Here is a 24,388-nt window from a genome sequence, read left to right as displayed (position 1 = left end):
GACTTAAACCCAGGCCTCCACCCTATTCTCATAACCCAGTAATCCCAGCTAACCTGACACAAACTAAGGGGCAATTGAGCATGGCCAATCCACCTAACTTGCACATCTTTACATTGTGGGAAGAAACCGGAGCACCCGGAGGAAACCCAAGCAGACACAGCGAGAAAATGCAAACTCCACACGGGCAGTCACCCGAGACCGGAACTGAACCCGGGAGCCTAGAGCTGTGAAGCAGCAGTGCTAACTACTGTGCCACCATGCCGCCCAAAAGGAAGCGAGTTAATATGATGATTGAACGGAGCAAAGAGAGAGGGATAGAGAGCGAGGGGAGGGAGGGAGAGGGAGAGAGGAAGTGAGTGGGTGAATACAAATCAAGGCAATGCAAAGAGGGCGATTAAGAGAATTGAACAGATAAAATGAGATGGAAGAGGCAGGCGAAGATAGCGTGGGTGAGAAATCTGAACAGCAAAAGAGGTGGATAGTAAGATATTTATATCGGGTTCGATATGTGAATGGCTGGTGGTGGGAGTACAGGAGCAGTGAGGGATAAGGATGGAATAAGGACGTTCAGAGTGTGAGGCTGCGGAGCGTGAAATGAAATGAAAATCGCTTATTGTCACGAGTAGACTTCAATGAAGTTACTGTGAAAAGCCCCCAGTCGCCACATTCCGGCGCCTGTTCGGAGAGGCTGGCACGGGAATCGAACCGTGCTGCTGGCCTGCTTGGTCTGCTTTAAAAGCCAGCGATTTAGCCTTGTGAGCTAAACCAGCCCCTGATGTCGGCCTGTTGAGCCCAGATGGGTCTCATTTCACACAGCGCTGCAGACAGTCACCACCCCAATGGCCACCTCCACAGCATAAGTAAAGTGATAGATTATGGAGAAGCCCTTGCTCACCAATAACCTGTTCATGGTGGCACAGTCATTACAACAGCTGCTCACAGCGCGAGGGACCGGCTTCCATTACCGTCTTGTTTGACTGTCTGTGTAAAGATTTCCCGTTCTCCCCGTGTCCGGTTTTGGTCCACAGTCTAAAAGTGGATTTGCCACACTATCCTTCCCTCAGCGTCCAAAGGTTAGATCGGGTTACGGGAATAGGGTGGTGCAGTGGGACTGTGTTGGGTGTTCTTTCGCAGTTTCTGTTCAGACTCGATGGCCACTGTAGCGATTTCATGATAGAGAGTTGCTGTGAGATGGGGAATCAGTGAAGAGAAGGGGAAAATGAAGATGGAGGAAAGAGAGGTACAGATAGTTGAAGGTCAAGTTAAATATGCATAGGGAGATACGACAGTAAAGGTCCAAAAGAGAGTTTGGGATAGAGACAGAAATGGAACAATTGGAATGCCGTGGAGAAGTGGGCGGAAAGTTTGGGATGGAGATTGAAAACGAGACAGTGAATGGGGAGATAACAGGAAGGATTCACCTGTCTGCAAAAAGACAAAGGAGTTTTACAGAGAAACATTGGGATAGAATGAGCCAGGATGAGAAACAAAATAAGGATCTATTGAGTCATTGAAGTCTAAAGCACAGAAAAAGCCCTTCTGCCCATTGCATCTCTGCCAGTCAAAAAACAACCACCGAACCACCGGGGGGTTGTTGGGTTACGGGTATAGGGTGGATACGTGGGTTTGAGTAGGGTGATCATTGCTCGGCACAACATCGAGGGCCGAAGGGCCTGTTCTGTGCTGTACTGTTCTATGTTCTATGTTCTAAACATTGCTCAACGCCTTTCCCCATGATGGGGAAATGTTGATCCCTGTCTACTCTATCGATGCCACTCAGTACTTTAATCGTTTCAATCCTGTGCCCCTCCGAATCTAATCTAAGAAAAAACAATCCTTGCCTATCAAATCTCACTTTATAACTCATCCAGTGAAGAAAACCAAATGAGGGCAAGGAGTGAACAGAGCTTGGAAAAGAGACACGGATGAGACAAAAATGGAGTGAAAGTATTGACTAGGAAGAAAGGCGAGCGAGGAATTGAACGAGGGAAGGGTGGCTGTGACATTGAGAGAGTGATTGAAGATTAAATGAGCTAAATGTGAACATTTGGGAAATAAATTATACCAGAGCAGAGAATATGAAAACTGAGCCAGGAAGCAACTTAAAATATCTTGACTGTAATGGAGCAGGAACAAAAACGGGAGTGAACAATGAGTTGAGACAAGTTACCGACTGAGAGAGATCTGGATACTAATTAGGAGCAAGATAATAAAGGAAAATGAAAAGTAACATGTCCCAACAAAATAGAGCAGCAGAGGGGGCAAGAGAAGTGGGAGCGAGAGAAGGAGAGAAAGAAACGGCGAGAAAGTAGGAGGACAGGGAGAAGCAGAACGAGTTGAATGGGACTGAAAAAAGGAAGACATGTCGTGCAGTGGGAGAATTTTCAACAGGACGTCGAGGAAGTGAGATGAAATTGTACAAGGCGGAAGGAGGCAGAAACAACGATTAATACATCGGAACGTCTTAAAAAGAGTAACCATGAGAAGGGAAGATAGAGGGAGGGAGAAAGAGAAAAGGATTGGGTAAATTAGAACATGGGAGGGTTCAGACAGGACGATACTGAGTGATGAGACAGAGAAGGAAGGAGAGGCTGGAGGTACTTCCTCATCACTAACGATACGTGATAAGTGTTTAATCTGATGTAAAACACCATGGATTTACTGAAGTAGTGAAATGTGCCTAGTGTTTGATTTCTGCATTTTTTTAACTCCCTTATTATCTCCCCCTTTGTTCTTCCAATTTCATTGGTAGCAGGTTGTGATCCACAGGACCAACGTTTCACTCTGGTATTCACTATTGCCTCTTTCGCCTCCAATATCCTGGCCTTCCCCATTGGGGTTCTGTTTGATCGCTTGGGGACGTGGATCACCCGCCTCGTGGCCATGTAAGTCCTCCCTTTGCTTTCTTGGCCACTGTCGGTTCGAGTTGGCGTGAGGGGCAGAAGGGGAAAGCAGTTTGGACAGGATGTGGAGTGAGAACACCAGGAAGATATACAGGAAGGAAACAAGGGCATGGTGGTGGAACAGGAAATGAAATGAAAATCACTTATTGTCCCGCGTAGGCTTCAATGAAGTTACTGTGAAAAGCCCCTAGTCGCCACATTCCGGCGCCTGTCCGGGGAGGCTGGTACGGGAATCGAACCATGCTGCTGGCCTGCTTTAAAAGCCAGCGATTTAGCCGAGTGAGCTAAACCAGCCCCTGGGAGGTAGGATGGGAAAGAGTTGGAGGAGGATGGTGCGAGAGAGCAGCGAAAGGGGAAGTGTTAAGATCCAGAGGCTGGTGCTGAAGAAGCGAGTATGGGGGTGTGCAGTAGGATGGGAGATGCGCACAGAACATGATGCCATGGTGGGACTAATAATGGCTGATGTACCTGGAGGTATATGGGAGAGCGAGGCGTACCCATGGAGGGCAGAGGGAGGATGTGATAGGACATACATAGAGGAAGGGGAAACAGAGGCAGTCGAGTGTACTGTGCGGAAAGGCAGCGAGGAGAACAAAGGTATCGTCAGCAGAAAGAGATGAGACAGACAGATGTCTGAGGAAGGGAAAGTTTGTAATTAGTTTTGGAGCCCAGTTTGCACGTGAATATCTGAGACATATCTTATTCAAGTAATTAAGCCATTCCGTTCACAGAAAGTCATGAAATAAAAGATAGGTTTTGATGGTCCGATCAGTGATAGAGGGCTCATCGTAAACAATGAAGATGTGTTGCACATTGATTTTAGGCGCATTTAATCTAGATATAAATTACAGATAAGCAGTAGAAAACTGAAGACTGGGAATAATTACAAAGAACTCAGTATGGTAGAGAGTGAGTAGGTCAATAGTAGACTGGGGGTGGGGGGGGGGCAATGTAGTTTGCTGAAATCAACACATTTGGCGCTTGTGCAAATTGATGTGATTAAGTGTGAAATGTGCTGTGACGATTCACAAGGAGAAGCAGTGACATCAGGAAGTATTGTTTGCAGGAGTTTGTGGCAGCATGGTGGCGTGGGCAGATGATCACAATTTATGAAAGTTTAGGGTTGGCACCGAAGGAAGTGTGTGAAATAAAATATCTTACTAAGTAAGAATACAGCAATAGAAATATATTGGAAAACAACTATGAAGTAACAGGATAACTACGATACATATCTGGTATGGCTTCTAGTCGGTGCTGCCAATGTACATGAAAACTCACTGTCGCCATAACCAGTTCTCTGCTTTGAGAGAGAGCTGACTGGCGGCGATTTAACATCAGGGCCACCACACTTCACGGTATAGTAACCTCAGCATCTATGGGAAGTCAACTTACGCGGTTGGCATTCCTATGCATCGCAAATCAACCGTTCAGTTAACCGACCGTCCCGCCACAGGATATACACTGTCAGGGCAGCACGGTAGCATGGTGGGGCAGCACGGTAGCATGGTGGTTAGCATAAATGCTTCACAGCTCCAGGGTCCCAGGTTCGGTTCCCGGCTGGGTCACTGTCTGTGCGGAGTCTGCACGTCCTCCCCGTGTGTGCGTGGGTTTCCTCCGGGTGCTCCGGTTTCCTCCCACAGTCCAAAGATGTGCGGGTTAGGTGGATTGGCCATGCTAAATTGCTCATAGTGTCCTAAAAAGTAAGGTGGGGGGGGGGGTCGTTGGGTTACGGGTATAGGGTGGATACGTGGGTTTGAGTAGGGTGATCATTGCTCGGCACAACATCGAGGGCCGAAGGGCCTGTTCTGTGCTGTACTGTTCTATGTTCTATGTTCTATGTGTGTGTGTGCGTGTATATGTTGTGTTTGTGAATGGCTGTGCGTAGGGCTGAGGGTGGTCGTCTTCGGGCACAGATTCAGAGCAATTCCATTGTGTTCCACATTGCATCGAACTGGCACCATGATTTAATTAGGAACGGGTAACAGGATAAGTATTCCCTTCGGTTCTTGCAAAGACGTCCCCAGATTTGACGAACCCACATCACACTCTGAAAATTAGTTCAGAAAGTTATTCCTCCAACTCAGTGTTTCTATAGAAAGTTCATTCCTCGTTTTTTTTTATGCATTAGGTTCCAAATCGCCAAAATAATCTCCATACAGTTCAACTTGCTTTGCTTCCAGTTATTTGCCTCCGGGTGCTCCTGTTTCCTCCCACAACTGTGTTGGTTAGGTGGTTTGGACATGCTAAATAGCCCCTTAGTCTGCAAAGGTGGCATCGAGTGACTGGGTTGCGGTGAAATGGTGGGGGGGCTGACGGATTCAGAGGGTTGGTGCAGACTCGATGGGCCAAATGGCCTCCTTCTGCATGGTAAGGGTTCTATGATTCTACTTTTGGCAATTATTATACATTTCTGTCAACTGCCTTACTCCAGCTTGCCATTCAATTAGCATCTCCTTTCTTAGGCCGTCTGTTCCAAATCCTTCCCCTTGGAAGGGATAGTTTGTTCTGTGCGATCTGTGTTAAGATCATTTGATGTAGTTGAAGAACCAGTCTCTCTTGGACATTCTCTGTCATATTTGTTCGTGTGGGCAAAATGGTGGCGCAGTGGTTGGCACTGGGACTGCGGCGCTGAGGACCCGGATTCGAATCCGGGCCCTGGGTCACTGGCCATGTGCAGATTGCACATTCTCCCCGTGTCTGCGTGGGTTTCACCCCCACAACGCAAAAAGATGTGCAGGTGAGGCGGATTGGCCATGCTAAATTGTCCCTTAATTGGAAAACAAAATTGATGGATACTCTAAATTGATGAAAAAAGTTTAAAACGTTGAGTGAAAGAACGTTGTGTTTGAATGCTGCGTTCCATCAAAGAACCTCCACAATGTGAACACCACTGTGAAGGATATCATTCCTCTTCCATGCTCCAGAACATCCATCCCCCACTCCCTGAATAGAAGTCCGTCATGTGTTTGTTTTTAATAAGGGCAAACCCTGCTGTGTGCCCTCCCGGAGGCAGTGATACCATTCCTTGAGTGTGTTCCTCAGAATTGGAAACAACTCTTAAGCGCCACACATATTAGTACTTAATCCATCGACTATGTCCCTTCTATTCATTGTGTGGACTCTGAAGTTTTGTGGAAGTTCCTGTTCCTTGAACTGCACTGGATAACGTGATTGACTTCACGGATGGGAGTGAAGGTGTGTGTGTGTGTGGGGTGTGTGTGTGTGTGTGTGTGTGGGGGGGGGGGGGGGGGGGGGTGGTAGGGTGTGGTTACAAGGGACTGTCAGATTAAAATCAGTTTCATTTTATCTTCACAGCTCAATATATACCACAGCCACGCTGATGATCGCCTTCTCAACTGCCGGTGAGTTAAAATCACTCTAAAATATCTTTTGAACAAATGGTAGATGGATCAACAGGAAGATAAAATGAGAGAATGTCAGGGAGAAGGAGAGGAAAAGGGAGCGAGAGTGAGGATGAGAGATGGTCCGTCAACGTTAGCATTCACAAATTTGGAATATAATGCACTGATGAAGACCATTTGGCTGAACCTATCCAAGTCAGCAGCTATTCTTCGCGTGAACGTCCCCCAATCGTGCATTACAGCTCCAGGGTCGCAGGTTCGATTCCCGTCTTAGGTCACTGTATGTGAGGAGTCTGCACGTTTTCCCCGTGTCTGCGTGCATTGCCTCCGGGTACTCTGGTTTCCTCCCACAGTCCAAAGATGCGTAGGTTAGGTGGGCTGGCCGTACTAGATTGCATTCTGATACATTCGTTTTATTTCTACATCTTTCTGTTGTAACTCCGCCAATTTTCCTGAAGTAAAAATATCCGCCTCATCCTCCACCTGTTCTTTTCCAACTATCAAATCAAAAATCGTTTCTGATAATTGCACTTCAACTTCAACGTCGCTCTTTGATTTCTCGTCTTGTCTTAACCTGTGACTTAGCGACCTTGTTACGAAATAATCCGGAAAAATTCCAGGATATTGGTCCTTCAGTTGTATGGTTTGCCACTGCCTTATCAACCACAGTAGGCATCACTCCCACCTGCGATCAAGCTCTGTCTTTACCCAAGATAAACTGCATTCCTGCACAAGATAGTTTCTCCATTACTGCTACTACCGCGTCACCACTCTTCACTGGACATTCCAACCTTACCTTGTATAATTGGACACTGCTCCTCTCACCCTGAAATCCACATATTACCACCTTTTCTGGCAACATTCTTCCCAATCTACATAACTCCTCATCTCTTACCATTAAAGATTGACTAGCTCCCATATCTCATAAAATTGTGACTTCTTTACCTGCTCCTCCTGATACACGTGATACACTGAGATACCCACACAAGGGAATTCTTTAAAGAAATATGACACCTTCTTGTCAATCACCTCTTGATCTGGCTGTACAATCTTTTACACCTCCTTCGCTTCACTTGGGCTTTCCTTTCCCACTTTAACAAACCCCGTTGTCTTATCCTGTTTTACCACATCAGCCTTCTCAGTGCTTTTCTTCAAGAACCAACACTGTGACTTTACATGGCCTAGTTTATTACAGTAAAAACATTTGAAACTGTTCATTTCTTTTCCGCCCTCCTCGATTTCGTTTTTAATCTGAGCTACCCTCTCCTTGTTATCTCCCATCAGATCGCATTTGCCTGGATCACTTAAGTATTTCTCATGTCCCCAGTTTCTATCCCTCACAGGCTGAAACTGATGTCGGAAACCAAGCTTTGATTCATGAACTAATTCATAATCATCTGCCATTTATGCTGCTAATCTCGTAGGTTTAACCCTCTGCCCTTCCACATGAGTTCTCACTACATCAGGAATTGAACTTTTAAACTCCTCCAAACGTGTAATTTCTCTGAGTGCTTCAAACGTTTGGTCTATATTCAAAGCCCTTATTCACCTATCAAAATTACTCTGTTCGGTCCTTTCAAACTCCATGTATGCTTGACCAAATTATTTCCTTATGGCTTTTGTCTGTAGGCTTCAGGCACTAATTCTATGCATCCAAGATGGCTTTTTTCACCTCATCATACTTCCCAGATACCTCCTCCAGTAGTGCAAACACTTCACTAGCCCTACCTGACACATTTGTTTGAATCAGTAATACTCAATGTCCGGTGACTATTTCATTTCATTCGCTACCTGCTCAAATGAAACGAAAAAGGCTTCTACCTCCTTCTCCTCAAACATTGGCAATGCTGGACCATATGTAAATAGATTTGCACCAAGCTTTCGACCTTGACGCTCTTTTTCACTATCCTCATCACGATCAACCAACTGTACGTTTCCCTTTACGCCTGCCAATTGTAACTGCCTGTCATGTTTCATGGCCATTTTCTGAAGTTCAAACTCTCTCTCTTTATCTTTTTCCCTGATCTGTATCTCCCTTTCTCTTCCTTTTTGTTCTGGTCGGGCTATTCTTTCTGTTTTCCTTTCTTCTCTCTCTTTTTCCTTTTTCTCTCTTTTTCTTTCTCTTTCTTTTTCCACGCTCTCTCTTTTGTATTCAAGCTGCTTTAATTCTTTCTCATGTTCCATTTGTTTAATTTGCAGCTGAAGTTTTGCTATTTCCAATGAGTCAAACTGTATCTCAGGCAACTTTAAATGCTGAGCCACCGCCATAATTTCCTCACCTTTTCGCATTGTGTCAGGTAATGTCAACTGCAATATTTTTGCCAAAGCTCACTGCCTGCTTTTAGTCTCTGTCCTTCTGTTCTTCCTAAATACAGAATATTCCTGGACATCCAGTTCCCCACCCTGGTCACCCTGCAGCCATATTCCATATCCAAGTGAGCAGCACGGTAGCATAGTGGTTAGCACTGTGGCTTCACAGCACCAGCGTCCCAGGTTCAATTCCCTGATGCGTCACTGTCTGTGCGGAGTCTGTACGTTCTCCCCGTGTCTGCGTGAGTTTCCTCTGGGTGCTCCGGTTTCCTCCCGCATTCCAAAGAGGTACTTTAGGTGGATTGGGAACACAAAATGCCCTCAGTATCCAAAATGTTTAGGAGGAGTTATTGGGTTAGGGCGATATGGACGTGAGGGCTTAAATGGGTCGCTGCAGACCCGATTGGCCGAGTAGCCTCCTACTACATTGTATTTTATATCTTCTATGTTATATCTCTGTATTGCCAAACATATGACATCCGTTTATGTCTATTTTTGTGACTAGTTCATCCGCTTTATTGTGAATACACTGCGCCTTAACGCACAAAACCGTTGAGCTTGTCTTTTTTACATTCCTTGTATCACTCTCAATATTTGACGTCGTGGCCCTGCTTGAAAGTGGCCCTTGGTATCTCTGCCGATCACCTCTATTATTCTGTTTCTGTGTGTTGCTTCCGCCATTTCTTCCTCATCCTCTGACTCATTGCATATCTTCCCACCACCTGCCATTTTAGTTTAAGCCCTTGGATATCAGTCCTGTTCTGCCCAGGGGTAACCCGTCCAACTTGTCCACCTACCCCACTCCTGGTACCAATAAACCAGGAATCAGATACCCGCCTCCTCAGGCCATCATTTCAGCCACGTATTTCTCCATATATCCTACTGTTTCTACTCTGCCTCGCATGGGGCACTCCTGCCTTTGAGATCTGACTTCTCAACCTACTTCCATATCCCAATATCCTGCTTTTAGGACCTTATCCATATTTTTTACCTGCGCCGTTGCTACCGATTTGAAACATGACCAGGGACTGTTTAGCCTCTCTCATGTCCTGTAACTGCTCGGAGATAGCCCTGACCCCCGCACAAGGGAGGCAACATACCATCCTGGAGTTTGCTTGCGGCCACAAGTACGGCTATCTATTCCCCTACAATTGAGTCCCCTGTAATTACTGCACTCCCACAATGTTTGCTCTTCCCCTCTGGAGCACAACGAAACTTGGGGCAACTAATTTGGCCATTTCTGCTTCCCTGAAAGGTCATGCCCCTGAACAGAATCCAAAGCCGTACATGTGCTATGCACGGGAATTGAGACAAGGCGATTGCCACACTCCCTATTTAGTTCTCTTGCTTTGAACACACATTCCCTTGCTGCCTGTGGAGTCTGAGATCACCTTTCCATAGGTACTGTCCACAACACCCTATGCAGTGTTCCCCAATGCCCTTCCAGCCCCGAAAGGCGGGTTTCCAGGAGTTATGGCTGAAGATAATCCGTGCACGCATGTTCGTTCTGGCCACTGGGAATGTCGCCGGCTTTTCACTTTGAGCAACAGGAGAAAACCAAGGCATTGATCTGTCCTATCAGTGCTCACACTTCAAGTTATACCCTTGGAAAATGCTTGATATTAGATTAAATGCAATTTTCCACGGACCTGCTTTCCTTGACCTCGTCCTCGTTACGACAATTTATCGCTCTTGCTGAATATAAACCACAAATAGAACAACTATAGAATTGGGTTCGCAACGGTTCACTGGACAGCGTCCTCCTGGGCTTTACTCAAATAGCCATGCATAGAACATAGAACATTACAGCGCAGTACAGGCCCTTCGGCCCTTGATGTTACGCCGACCCGTGAAACCCCTCTAAAGCCCATCTACACTATTCCCTTATCGTCCATATGCCTATCCAATGACCATTTGAATGCGTTTAGTGTTGGCGAGTCCACTACTGTTGCAGGCAGGGCATTCCACGTCCTTACTACTCTCTATGTAAAGAATCTACCTCTGACATCTGTCCTATATCTATCCCCCCTCAATTTAAAGCTATGTCCCCTCGTGCTGGACATCACCATCCGAGGAAAAAGGCTCTCAATGTCCACCCTATCTAATCCTCTGATCATCTTGTATGCCTCAATTAAGTCACCTCTTAACCTTCTTCTCTCTAACAAAAACAGCCTCAAGCCCTTCAGCCTTTCCTCGTAAGATCTCCCCTCCATACCAGGCAACATCCTTGTAAATCTCCTCTGTACCCTTTCCAATGCTTCCGCATCCTTCCTATAATGCGGCGACCAGAACTGCACACAATACTCCAAATGCGGCCGCACCAGAGTTATGTACAACTGCAACATGACCTCATGGCTCCGAAACTCAATTCCTCTACCAATAAAAGCTAACACACCATATGCCTTCTTAACAACCCTCTCAACCTGGGTGGCAACTTTCACGGATCTATGGACATGGACACCGAGATCTCTCTGCTCGTCCACAATACCTAGAATCTTACCATTAGCCCAGTACTCTGTCTTCCTGTTACTCCTTCCAAAATGAATTACCTCACATTTTTCTGCATTAAACTCCATTTGCCACCTGTCAGCCCACCTCTGCAGCTTATCTATGTTCCTCTGTAACTTGTAACATCCTTCTGCACTGTCCACAACTCCACCGACTTTAGTGTCATCTGCAAATTTACTCACCCATCCTTCTACGCCCTCCTCCAGGTCATTTATAAAAATAACAAACAGCAGCGGCCCCAAAACAGATCCTTGTGGTACACCACTAGTAACTGGACACCAGTCAGAACATTTCCCATCGACCACCACCCTTTGTCTTCTATCGGCTAGCCAATTTCTGATCCAAACTGCTAAATCACCCTGAATCCCATGCCTCTGCAATTAATTGGCAAATTGCTCTCATTGCGTGAGGCTCGGAAATTCATAACTATCCAAACTGGGAAAAACAGAGAGCCTTTAGGAAATTGTTCCTGTCGCCATCTAATTCTGCATGCAACATCTTTTAGTTTTTCGCTCAATGATAATTAGTGCCCAGGACGTTTCCCCTTTCTTCTTCTTGGAGAGTTTGGTCGATTTTTTAACCTAATCCTCAGGAGACAGATTTGCATCGAATTTAAATCTCATTAACGAATCACTCCCTCATTATTGACCCTCTGACAGTGCAGCACTCCCTCAGTACTGACCCTCTGACAGTGCAGCACTCCCTCAGTACTGACCCTCTGACAGGGCAGCACTCCCTCAGTACTGACCCTCTGACAGTGCAGCACTCCCTCAGTACTGACCCTCTGACAGTGCAGCACTCCCTCAGTACTGACCCTCTGACAGTGAAGCACTCTCTCAGTACTGACCCTCTGACAGTGCAGCACACCCTCAGTACTGACCCTCTGACAGTGCACCACTCCCTCAGTACTGACTCTCTGACAGTGAAGCACTCACTCAGTGCTGACTCTCTGACAGTACAGCTCCCTCAGTAATGACCCTCTGACAGTGCAGCACTCCCTCAGTACTGACTCTCTGACAGCGCAGCACTCCCTCAGTACTGACCCTCTGACAGTGCAGCACTCACTCAGTGCTGACCATCTGACAGTGCAGCACTCCCTCAGTACTGACCCTCTGACAGTGCGGCACTCCCTCAGTACTGGCCCTCTGACAGTGCAGAACTCCCTCAGTACTGACCCTCTGACAGTGCGGCACTCACTCAGTACTGACCGTCTGACAGTGAAGCACTCACTCAGTGCTGATCCCCTGACAGTGCAACACCTTCCAGTACTGACCCTCTGACAGTGCAGCACTCCCTCAGTACTAACCCTCTGACAGTGCAGCACTCCCTCAGTACTGACCCTCTGACAGTGCAGCACTCCCTCAGTACTGCCCATCTGACAGTGCAGCACTCCCTCAGTACTGCCCATCTGACAGTGCAGCATTCCTTCAGTACTGACTCTTTGACCGTGCAGCGCTACCTCAGTACATAACTTCTGATAGGTCAGCAGACACTCAGTACAGACCCTCTGACAGTAAAGCACTCACTCAGTGCTGACCTTCTGACAGTGCAACACCTTCTCAGTACAGACCCGGTAACAGTGCAGCAATCCGCTCAGTACTGACGCTCTGACAGAGTAGCACACCCTCAGTACTGACCCTCCGACACTTAAGCACTCACTCTGTACTGATCCACTGAGAGTGCAGCACTCCCTCAGTACTGACCCTCTGACAGTGAAGCACTCCCTCAGTACTGACCCTATGACGGTGCGGCGGCCTCTGGGTCGTGATACTCTGGCAGTGCCAACAGTGGTTCTATGACTGTTCAGGAATCCCTTAGTACCTACCCTGACAATGCAGCACTCTGTCAGTACTTTCCCTCTTACGGTACAGAATTTTCTCAGTTCTGGCCCGATTATGGTCCAGCGCTCTATCAGCACTGACTCACCATCAATGCAGCACTTCCTCATTATTCACCCTGTGTCGGCCACCATTTTTCAGACCTCACCCTGCGAAGGTGCAGTAGTTCCACACTACTGACCATGTGACTGTGCAGCACTCCCTCAGTACTGTTCCTCTCACGATACGGCACTGCTCCAGTATTGACCCACTGACAGTGCAGCACTCCCTCAGTACTGACCCTCTGACAGTGCGGCACTCCCTCAGTACTGACCCTCTGACAGTGCGGCACTCCCTCAATACTGACCCTCTGACAGTGCGGCACTCCCTCAGTAATGACCCTCTGACAGTACGGCACTCCCTCAGTACTGACCCTCTGGCAGTGCAGCACTCCCTCAGTACTGACCCTCTGACAATGCGGCACTCCCTCAGTAATGACCCTCTGACAGTGCGGCACTCCCTCAGTACTGACCCTCTGACAGTGCAGCACTCTCTCAGTAATGACCCTCTGACAGTGCGGCACTCCCTCAGTAATGACCCTCTGACAGTGCGGCACTCTCTCAGTACTGACCGTCTGACAGTGCAGCAGTCCCTCAGTACTGACCTTCTGACAGTGCGGCACTCCCTCAATAATGACCCTCTGACAGTGCAGCGCTCCCTCAGTACTGACCCTCTGACAGTGCGGCACTCCCTCAGTAATGACCCTCTGACAGTGCGGCACTCCCTCAATAATGACCCTCTGACAGTGCAGCACTCCCTCAATAATGACCCTCTGACAGTGCAGCATTCCCTCAGTACTGACCCTCTGACAGTGCAGCACTCCCTCAGTACTGACCCTCTGACAGTGCAGCACTCCCTCAGTAATGACCCTCTGACAGTGCGGCACTCCCTCAGTAATGGCCCTCTGACAGTGCAGCACTCCCTCAGTACTGACCCTCTGACAGTGCAGCACTCCCTCAGTAATGACCCTCTGACAGTGCGGCACTCCCTCAGTAATGGCCCTCTGACAGTGCGGCACTCCCTCAGTACTGACCCTCTGACAGTGCAGCACTCCCTCAGTACTGACCCTCTGACAGTGCAGCACTCCCTCAGTACTGACCCTCTGACAGTGCAGCATTCCCTCAGTACTGACCCTCTGACAGTGCAGCGCTCCCTCAGTACTGACCCTCTGACAGTGCAGCACTCCCTCAGTAATGACCCTCTGACAGTGCAGCACTCCCTCAGTACTGACCCTCTGACAGTGCGGCGCTCCCTCAGTACTGACACTCTGACAGTGCGGCGCTCCCTCAGTACTGACCCTCTGACAGTGCAGCACTCCCTCAGTACTGACACTCTGACAGTGCGGCGCTCCCTCAGTACTGACCCTCTGACAGTGCAGCACTCCCTCAGTACTGACCCTCTGACAGTGCAGCACTCCCTTGGTACTGACCCTCTCACAGTGCAGCACTCCCTCAGTAATGACCCTCTGACAGTGCAGCACTCCCTCAGTACTGACCCTCTGACAGTGCAGCACTCCCTCAGTAATGACCCTCTGACAGTGCGGCACTCCCTCAGTAATGGCCCTCTGACAGTGCGGCACTCCCTCAGTACTGACCCTCTGACAGTGCAGCACTCCCTCAGTACTGACCCTCTGACAGTGCGGCACTCCCTCAGTACTGACCCTCTGACAGTGCGGCACTCCCTCAGTAATGGCCCTCTGACAGTGCACCTTTCACTCAGCACTCAACATCTGACAATGGAACACTTCATTATTTACGGTCTCGGTTTCTATTTTTATTCATCTATTCCACTCACCTAACCTCAGCACAGCTCAAACACAAGCCGCTGCACCTCCTATGTGCTCAACCCGATCCCAGAATTGCTTCCTCCGTGGACAATGCGGCCCCAACACTGCTCACAGCCAATAAACACCAACAAAGCACATTCGCCATTCAGCCAATGTTTACACGCGCCTTACTGTACCCTTAATAAATCTCACCTCACCTCACCTCGCCTGGAACATTAAAAGACCAGCACAACATCCATTATCCCTCCTTCCTTTCATCTAGGCCCAAGAGCCATTAAGTCTTCTGCACAATCTCACAGCAGAAAATCAAATTCTCAAACAGCCGAAGCAGTTAACAATAAAACTTTAGATCAAAGAAAACAAAGAAAAGAAAATGGTGCTTTTTGAGTCTGGAGAAGGGTGTGCAGATCGCCTGGGTCACATTGAGATCCAAAAAGAACAGGCGTTGGACGTCTTGAAAGAAATTAAGGTAGATGGGGCCTCACGGTAGCATGGTGGTTAGCATCAATGCTTCACAGCTCCAGGGTCCCAGGTTCGATTCCCGGCTGGGTCACTGTCTGTGTGGAGTCTGCACGTCCTCCCCGTGTGTGCGTGGGTTTCCTCCGGGTGCTCCGGTTTCCTCCCACAGTCCAAAGATGTGCGGGTTAGGTGGATTGGCCATGCTAAATTGCCCGTAGTGTAAAGGTTAATGGGGGGATTGTTGGGTTAGGGGTATGTGGGTTTAAGTGGGGTGATCATTGCTCGGCACAACATCGAGGGCCGAAGGGCCTGTTCTGTGCTGTACTGTTCTATGTTCTATGTTCTATAAGTCCCCCAGGACCGGATGGAATCTACATCAGGATGCTGAAGGAGGCAATAGAGGAAATATCTGAGGCCTTGACAGAAATCTTTGGATCATCAATGTATTCAGGTGATGACCCAGAGAACTGGAGAATAGCCAATGTTGTTCCTTTGTTTAAGAAGGGTAGCAAGGATAATCCAGGGAACTACAGGCAGGTGAACTTACCTCAGTGGTAGGGAAATTACAGGAGAGAATTCTTCAAGACAGGATCTACTCCAATTTGGAAGCAAATGGAAGTCTTAGGGAGTGGCAGCTCGGTTTTGTGAGGGGGAGGTCGTGCATCACTAACTTGATAGAGTTTTTCGAGGAGGTCACAAAGATGATTGATGCAGGGAGGACAGTGGACGTTATCTATATGGAATTCTGTAAGGCCTTTGACAAGGTCCCTCATGACAGACTGGTACAAAAAGTGAAGTCACACGGGAATCAGGGGTGAGCTGGCAAGATGGATACAGAACTGGCTAGGTCATAGAAGGCAGAGAGCAGTAATGGAAGGGTGCTTTTCTGATTGGAGGGCTGTGACTAGTGGTGTTCCACAGGGATCAGTGCTGGGACCTTTGCTGTTCGTAATAAATATAAATGATTTGGAGGAAAATGTTACTGGTCTGATTAGCAAGTTTGCGGATGACACAAAGGTTGGTGGAATTGCAGATAGCAGTGATGACTCTCAGAGGATACAGCAGGATGTAGATCATTTGGAGACAAGGGCGGAGAGATGGCAGATGGAATTTGATCCGGAAAATGTGAGGTAATGCATGTTGGAAGGTTTAATGCAGGTAGGGAATAGACAATGAATGGTCGAACCCTCAAGAGTATTGACAGTCAGAGAGATCTAGATGTACAGGTCCACAGGTCACTGAAAGGGGCAACACAGTTGTAGAAGGTAATCAAGAAGGCAGACGGCATGCTTGCCTTTATTGGCCGGGGCATTGAGTATAAAAATTGGCAAGTCATGTTGCAGATGTATAGAACCTTAGTTCGGCCACACTTGGAGAATAGTGTTCAATTTTGGTCGCCACACTACCAGAAGGATGTGGATGCTTTAGAGAGGAAGCAGAAGGGATATACCAGGAGTTGCTTGGTACGGAGGGCATTAGCTATGAGGAAAGGTTGAAAAAACTCGGTTCGTTCTCACTGGAACGACGGAGGTTGAGGGGCGACCTGATAGAGGTTGACAAAATTATGAGGGGCATAGACAGGTTGGATTGCCAGAGTGTTTTTCCCAGGGTAGAGGGGTCAATTACTAGGGGTATAGGTTTAAGGTGCAAGGGGCAAGGTTTGGAGGAGATATACGAGGCAAGTGGGTGCCTGGAACTTGCTGCAGGAGGAGGTGGTGGAAGGGACGGTATTGACGTTTCTGTGGGGCATGTTGGGAATTGCATGAATAGGATGGGAATAGAGGGAAACGGTCCCCGGAAGTGTAGATTTTAGTTGAGACGGGTAGCATGGTCGGCACAGGCTTGGAGGGCCGAAGGGCCTGTTCCTGTTCTGTACTTTTCTTTGTTTTTTTTTGTTCTTTTTCCCAACATTGGGAGCAAGGTGAGGTTAAGGGGAGATTCTTACCTGTGGCTAAACTGAGAACGTGTCCTCACTGTTCAATGCTCCACCTGGAACCTTCCCACAATCCCTCTTCTGCTCGCTCTGAAGCAGGAAGATCCATAGCTAAAAACGGTGATAGGGTGTCTGAAGATGGTCTCCGGCGACAGGGGTGGAGCCATGGCTGCGGGGAAGAACTGGTCCATTGGATTTCTGACAGCGTCAGTTTGTGGGAACTTCCACTCCCATCGCTCTGACATTACAGTAGTGAATACGGTTCAAAGAAGTAACTTAAGTGGCGGCAAATATACTGGTGATGAGCTTGATAAATGTGAGATACTTCAACTTTTTCACACTGATTTTCTCCTGACGCTGTAGCTACTGCGGGCCTGTTGTTCCCGGCGGTTCCTCTGCTGGCCGTGGGAGGAAACATCCTGGTCATGACAAACATTCAGGTAATGCAATAAGGAGTGTGATACAGTCAGAACTATACTGAGGCAGGCTGATCTGTCGGAGGCTTAGTTCACAGGCTAATTTGCCCTATTGAGGGGGATGGCGGGCGGGGGGGTGGGGGGGTAGTGCGGGTGGTGGGGGGTGGGGGGGTATTCGGGTGGTGGGGAGTGGGGGGTAGTGCGGGTGGTGGGGGGTAGTGCGGGTGGTGGGGGGTGGGGGGTAGTGCGGGTGGTGGGGGGTAGTTGCGGGTGGTGGGGGTGGGGGGTAGTGCGGGTGGTGGGGGGGTAGTTGCGTGTGATGGGGGGGTGGGGGGTAGTTGCTTGTGATAGGGGGGTAGTTGCGGGTGGTGGGGGGGTAGTTGCGGGTGGTGGGGGGGTAGTTGCCGGTGGTGGGGGGGGTGGGGGGGTAGTTGCTTGTGATGGGAGGGTAGTTGCGGGTGGTGGGGGGGTAGTTGCGGGTGGTGGGGAGGTAGTTGCCGGTGGTGGTGGGGGGGGGGGGGTAGTTGCGGGTGGTGGGAGGGTAGTTGCGGGTGGTGGGGGGGTAGTTGCGGGTGGTGGGGAGGTAGTTGCCGGTGGTGGTGGGGGGGGGGGGGTAGTTGCTTGTGATAGGGGGGTAGTTGCAGGAGGTGGGGGGGTAGTTGCGGGTGGTGGGGGGGTAGTTGCGGGTGGTGGCGGGGGTGGGTGGGGGGGTAGTTGCGGGTGGTGGGGTGCATCATTAAGTGATGGCTCCTCTGCCAGAGCTTCCAAATTGCCTTCTGCTCGTTGAAACGTTAAAATAAATTTAATTATCCAAAGATCGCCGTTGACCTCTACAATTCTACGAAGTGTCCAGTGGGTTAAATTAAATGCATACTCAGAACCAAGAAAACACACAGGCTGTGGTCACTTATAAATTATTTGTTGGTACAAGTTTAATGCGCGTCAATTGGCTACCGAGTTTCCAACATGGCGACGATCACAACATCCCCAATGTACCCCATTTGGATAGAAAGCACTTTTAGATAGATCGCACAATTGCTTCACAGCTCCAGGGTCCCAGGTTCGATTCCGGCTTGGGTCACTGTCTGTGCGGAGTCTGCACATCCTCCCCGTGTGTGGGTGGGTTTCCTCCGGGTGCTCCGGTTTCCTCCCACAGTCCAAAGATGTGCAGGTTAGGTGGATTGGACATGATAAATTGCCCTTAGTGTACAAAATTGCCCTTAGTGTTGGGTGGGGTTACTGGGTTACGGGGATAGGGTGGAGGTGTTGAACTTGGGTAGGGTGCTCTTTCCAAGAGCCGGTGAAGACTCGATGGGCTGAATGGCCTCCTTCTACACTGTAAATTCTATGATCTAATCTGATAACCAACTTAACGGAGGCAATACCGGGCCCAGATAGACTAAATAGCAAAGTGTTACTTGCATATGAAGATCCGTCAGAATTCTGGGGCTCAGATGCCAAGTTATAAGGAGGTAGATTTGAAGAGACAAATATTTGTCCACTCAAAGCGTAATTGAAAATCAGTGAATGAGTGATTGTTATTGTCAGAAACTGTCACCACATTAAATAATTATAGCATTAATGATAACCTGATATCTATTAGAAAAGCTGCAGAACTACAGAATAGGTGCAGTGATGCAAGTTTGGGCTCGACAGCTCTCGGTTCACATAAAAGATGGTTCAAATTCTATTTTTCTGCCTCCTCAACTTCTCATCCAGCTACGATTTTCTCATCTAATCCCCAGATTGGAAACTTGTTTGGAAACCAACGTGCCACAGTCATCACTCTGTACTATGGAGCCTTCGCTACATCATCAGCCATCATGCTGCTGATTAAGGTAAAGGTCGGAAGGTTGAGAGAGGTGGGAAGGGTTAGAGGTAGTGCATGAATCCAGGTAGTAACCAAGTAAAGGGATAATAGATTGATACTTTGCCGTTAGCTTGAGGAACAGCTAAAGCAGAGGAGGGTGATTGACTGCACAAAGAACGAGTGCAGAGAGGCAGGTTGGGGAGGGAACAATAAATGACTGCGGCGCATCAAGATTGAGGATTTAAAAGGGAGGGGAGTTGTTCGGGCAGGAAGCGGAGATATAATTATTCAAATCTGCGAGAGGAGCAACCATTTTATTTTTAATATATCTTTTCATTTAATTCCATCGCCAATCCGTCACATTAGGTTTTATACGAGGCTGGTTTTTCACTGAAGTCCATGTTCCTGTTCATCAGTTCCCTCAGCTCCATACATGTTCTGCGGACCTTCTTGCTCCTTCCCCGGACACACATTCCCTACACTCTGCCAGAAGGGTACCAATATGGGTAAGTGGAAGAGAAGAGTTGCATGTTAAATCTGATCTCGGTGCCTGGGTATATATTTTTGCAGATAAGGAAACCTTTTCGATATTGAATTAACACAACCAAGCTTCGGCTTACGTTGGACTGAGCATGGAATAAGGAACATTGAGAACCCAGAGTAGATTAGAGTGGGCAACACGGTAGCATGGTGGTTAGCATAAATGCTTCACAGCTCCAGGGTCCCAGGTTCCAGGTTCGATTCCCGGCTGGGTCACTGTCTGTGCGGAGTCTGCACGTCCTCCCCGTGTGTGCGTGGGTTTCCTCCGGGTGCTCCGGTTTCCTCCCACAGTCCAAAGATGTGCGGGTTAGGTTGATTAGCCATGCTCAATTGCCCGTAGTGTCCTAAAAAAAGTAAGTTTAAGGGGGGGGGGTTGTTGGGTTACGGGTAAAGGGTGGATACGTGGGTTTGAGTAGGGTGATCATGGCTCGGCACAACATCGAGGGCCGAAGGGGCTGTACTGTTCTATGTTCTATTAGCCCAAAATCAAGTGTATCGGGTGATATTCAATTTGGAAAATAATCGAAGAATTCCGAGTGTTGTTTCTGTTTCGAATGACACAGATTTTGGGGGATCTTTCAGCTTTAATAGAATGATTTCGCGATGGAAGGCGCTTACTTTCAGATGTTCGACTATTTGGAGTCATTTATCAAAATGTTATGGGCTTTTATACGTTAAATAACGGACACCCGTATGCACCAACGGTATAGTTAGCGGAAAGACAGCTTGGAATAAGTTCCAAACTTCAATTTACCCCCCTCACTAAATGAAAATGGCTTATTGTCACGAGTAGGCTTCAATGAAGTTACTGTGAAAAGCCCCTAGTCGCCACATTCCGGCACCTGTCCAGGGAGGCTGGTACGGGAATCGAACCGTGCTGCTGGCCTGCTTGGTCTGCTTTAAAAGCCAGCAATTTAGCCAAGTGAGCTAAACCAGCCCCTATTGGAGGATTAATGCATAATAATATCTAACAAAGTGTGCAGGCTGGAATCTAACTGACGGATGTGGATGTCTCATGCAGACTATCAGTAAAAAAGCAGAAACATTCAAAACCTGTCATCAAATCCATTTTTGCAAGTGACTGCCTATACAGTCGTCCATACCCTTTACTGAAATAGACGTCATTACCCTTTGGAGGATATCGCTTTGGCGGGAGTGTTGTTATGTTGGCCAGAAAAGTGGCAGATGGAATACAATGTGGAGAAGTGTGAGGTTATGCATTTTGGAAGGAGAAATCGAGGCACAGACTGTTTTATAAATACAGAAATGCTGAAATCAACAGCACAAAGGGACTTGGGAGTCCTTGTTCACGATTCTCTTTTTTTTTATAAATGTTTTTTATTCAGTTTTCATGTTTTATATTGAACAAATTACAAATTGTTAGAGAGAGAGAAAAAAAAACACGCAAAAATTAACATATATATTTACAGGTAAGCATCTTCGTAATAATAACTGTGGCCTCCCCCCTTTAGCCGGCATACATATTTTACATTCCCCAATATGGCCGAGGCACATGTTTATTGGCATTTATTTAGTTTGGTTTTGGGCCTTAGCTAGCCATCAAACCCCCGTAACGAACCCGTAGCCCCCCCCCCCCCCCCCCCCCCCCGGCTATCTTCCCCCGATTCCCGTCCATTTTCCCCTGATTCTTGGCCACCCGACTATTCTTCCTCTTGTACGTTGGCCACAAATAGGTCCCGGAACAGTTGCATGAATGGCTCCCACGTTCTGTGGAAGCCGTCGTCCGACCCTCGGATGGCGAATTTGATTTTCTCCATTTGGAGAGATTCCGAGAGGTCGGCCAGCCAGTCTGTAGCTCTGGGCGGTGCTGCTGACTGCCAGCCAAACAGGATTCTACGGCGGGCGATCAGGGAGGCAAAGGCAAGGACGTCCGCCCTCCTCCCCAGGAATAGATCTGGCTGGTCTGAAACCCCGAAGACCGCCACTATCGGGCATGGCTCCACCCTCACCCCCACCACTTTGGACATAGCCTCGAAGAAGGCGTCCAGTACTCCACAAGTCTGGGGCAAGACCAGAACATGTGGGCGTGGTTGGCCGGGCCTCTTTGGCACCGTTCACATCTGTCCTCCACCTCCGGGAAGAACCTACTCATACGGTTTCTCGTTAAGTGGGCTCTATGTACCACTTTTAGTTGCGTCAGGCTGAGCCTTACGCACGTGGAGGTGGAGTTGACCCTATGCAGTGCTTCGCTCCAGAGTCCCCACCCTATCTCCATCCCCAGGTCGTCCTCCCATTTCCTTCTTGTTGCGTCCAGTACGGTGTCGTCCCTTTCTACCAGTCGGTCATACATGTCGTTACAGTTCCCTTTCTCTAGGATACTTGCGTCCAGTAGGTCTTCCAGTAGTGTCTGTCATGGCGGTTGTGGGTACGTCCTTGTCTCCTTTCGTAGGAAGTTTTTGAGCTGCAGGTACCGTAGCTCGTTCCCCCCAGCTAGCCGAAATTTCTCTGTCAGTTCGTCCAGTGTTGCGATGTTCACGATTCTCTTAAGGTTAAAGTGAGGCTCAGTTAGCAGTTAGGAAGGGAAATGCAATGTTAGCATTCATATGGAGAGGGCTAGAATATAATACCAGGGATGTACTGAGATTATATAAGTCTCTGGTCAGGCACCATTTAGAGTATTGTAAGCAGATTTGGGCCCGCATCTAAGGAAGGGTGTGCTGGCCTTGAAAAGGGTTCAGAGGAGGTTCAGAAGAATGAACTTTGGAATGGAGAGCTTATCATATGAGGAACTGTTGAGGAGTCTGGGTCTGTACTCGGTGTTTAGAAGGATGAGGACGGATCTTACTGAAATGTACAAGATACTGCAAGGCCTGGATAGAGTTTACGTGGACACGATGTTTCAACGTTCTCGAAGAACTAGAAGCGGAGAACCCAATCTCAGACTGAAAGGACGATGCTTTAAAACTGAGATGAGGAGCAATTTCTTCAGCCAGTGGGTGGTGGATCTCTGGAACTCTTTGCCGCAGAAGAAAATGGAGGCTAGATCATTTAGTGTCTGGAAGGCAGAGATAGATAATAAGTGGTCAGGGGTTATAGGGAGGAGGCAGAAGAATGGGGATGAGAAAAATATCAGCATGATTGATTGGCGGACCTACTTCAGCTTGTCCGTACGTTTCGGCCAAAGAGGAAGGTACAGGGTAAAATGCAATGCAAGGTTGCAGGGTCGGTTAATCGACAGAACAAACTGGACAGATTTCGAGTCTGGAATTGAATAGCGGAGTTATCTTGATTTTTATATGGGGTAACAAAATATTGAGGAGTAATATACGAAATTGAGTCGACTTGCAGAATTAAAACGTTCCTTACGTACTCAAAACATTCTTCTTCTTGATGTTCATTATCTTGTCCTCTTACTGGTCATAATCCTCATCCTCCTCTTCATCCCTCTCCTTGTCCTCCTTCATCTTCTCCTGGTCTCCTGATTTTTCTTTGGCTTCTTCCACATCATCTTCTTATTACTTGCTTTATTATCGTTTTTATTAGTATGCGGGTGAAGGCCTCATTCCTGGCACACCACTTATTGCCCAGCTCTTATTAATCCAGAGACGGTCACGGTGAGCTGCCTTCTTGATCCTTTACATTGCGCAAGGCTGGATTCCCACTCCGACCACCGCATGTTCCTCGACGGGAGCCCAGTCCGACAGTGGGATTTTCCATTCCTGCTACCAACCAGTGGGATTTCCCATTGTGGCCACCCCAGGTCGCCGGGAAACCCACGGGAGTGGCTGCGCTGCTGGGGAAATAGAAAATACCGGCAGCGGAATATGTTTACCCAGGTGCTTACACAGACGGGTTCCACAATTCTAACATAAGGACAATGGCTGGACAGCTATCTAGTATGAAATTAGATCTGAGGTTTGGAAGGAAAGTTTAGTCGATGGTTTCCACGTGCATCCCGTGCACTTGTCATTATAGGTGGTACAATTCGCGAATTTGGAAAGTGACTGTCGAATGAGCATTGCTGAGTTCCTTAGGTACATTTTCTGGCTGAGCACTGTGAAAACTCACTTGGAAGGGTCTCCACTGTTCCTCAACTGTTTCAGTCTTTGCTCCCAGTCTACCTTAGCTAGCTCTTCTCTCATCCCATTGTAATCTCCTTTGTTTAAGCACATAACACTGGTGTTTAATATTACCTTCTCACCCTCCATCTGTATTTTAAATTCCACCATATTGTGATCGCTCCTTCCGAGAGGATCCCTATCTATGAGATCATTACTCAATCCTGTCTCATTACACTGGACCAGATCTAGGACCGCTTGTTCCCTCGTAGGTTCCATTACATACTGCTCTCAGAAACTATCGCGGATACATTCTATAAACTCCTCCTCAAGGCTGCCTTGACCGAACTGGTTAAACCAATCAACATGTAGATTAAAATCCACCATGATAACTGCTGTACCATTTCTACATGCATCAGTTATTTCTTTGTTTATTGCCTGCCCCATCATAATATTACTAGTTGG

The 24,388-nt window shown here is 48.0% G+C and overlaps 1 protein-coding gene across 1 annotated transcript in view; it reads left to right on the top strand.

Moving 5' to 3' along the window:
- Positions 1 to 6,235: 6,235 nt before the first annotated feature.
- Positions 6,236 to 24,388, top strand: part of LOC119957671 (solute carrier family 43 member 3-like) — a 62,399-nt gene continuing 44,246 nt past the window's right edge. The window contains exons 1-4 of the mRNA XM_038785747.1: positions 6,236 to 6,265; positions 17,502 to 17,578; positions 19,300 to 19,392; positions 19,731 to 19,870. Of these exons, the coding sequence (XP_038641675.1) occupies positions 6,244 to 6,265; positions 17,502 to 17,578; positions 19,300 to 19,392; positions 19,731 to 19,870 (332 nt within the window). The 5' untranslated portion in view covers positions 6,236 to 6,243. The remainder of the gene's footprint in view (positions 6,266 to 17,501; positions 17,579 to 19,299; positions 19,393 to 19,730; positions 19,871 to 24,388) is intronic.

Source organism: Scyliorhinus canicula, chromosome 27 (genome assembly GCF_902713615.1).
Source record: "Scyliorhinus canicula chromosome 27, sScyCan1.1, whole genome shotgun sequence".
NCBI lineage: Eukaryota > Metazoa > Chordata > Chondrichthyes > Carcharhiniformes > Scyliorhinidae > Scyliorhinus > Scyliorhinus canicula.
The sequence above is the reverse complement of the archived record's forward strand: the minus strand, read 5'-3'. Positions and strand labels throughout refer to the sequence as shown.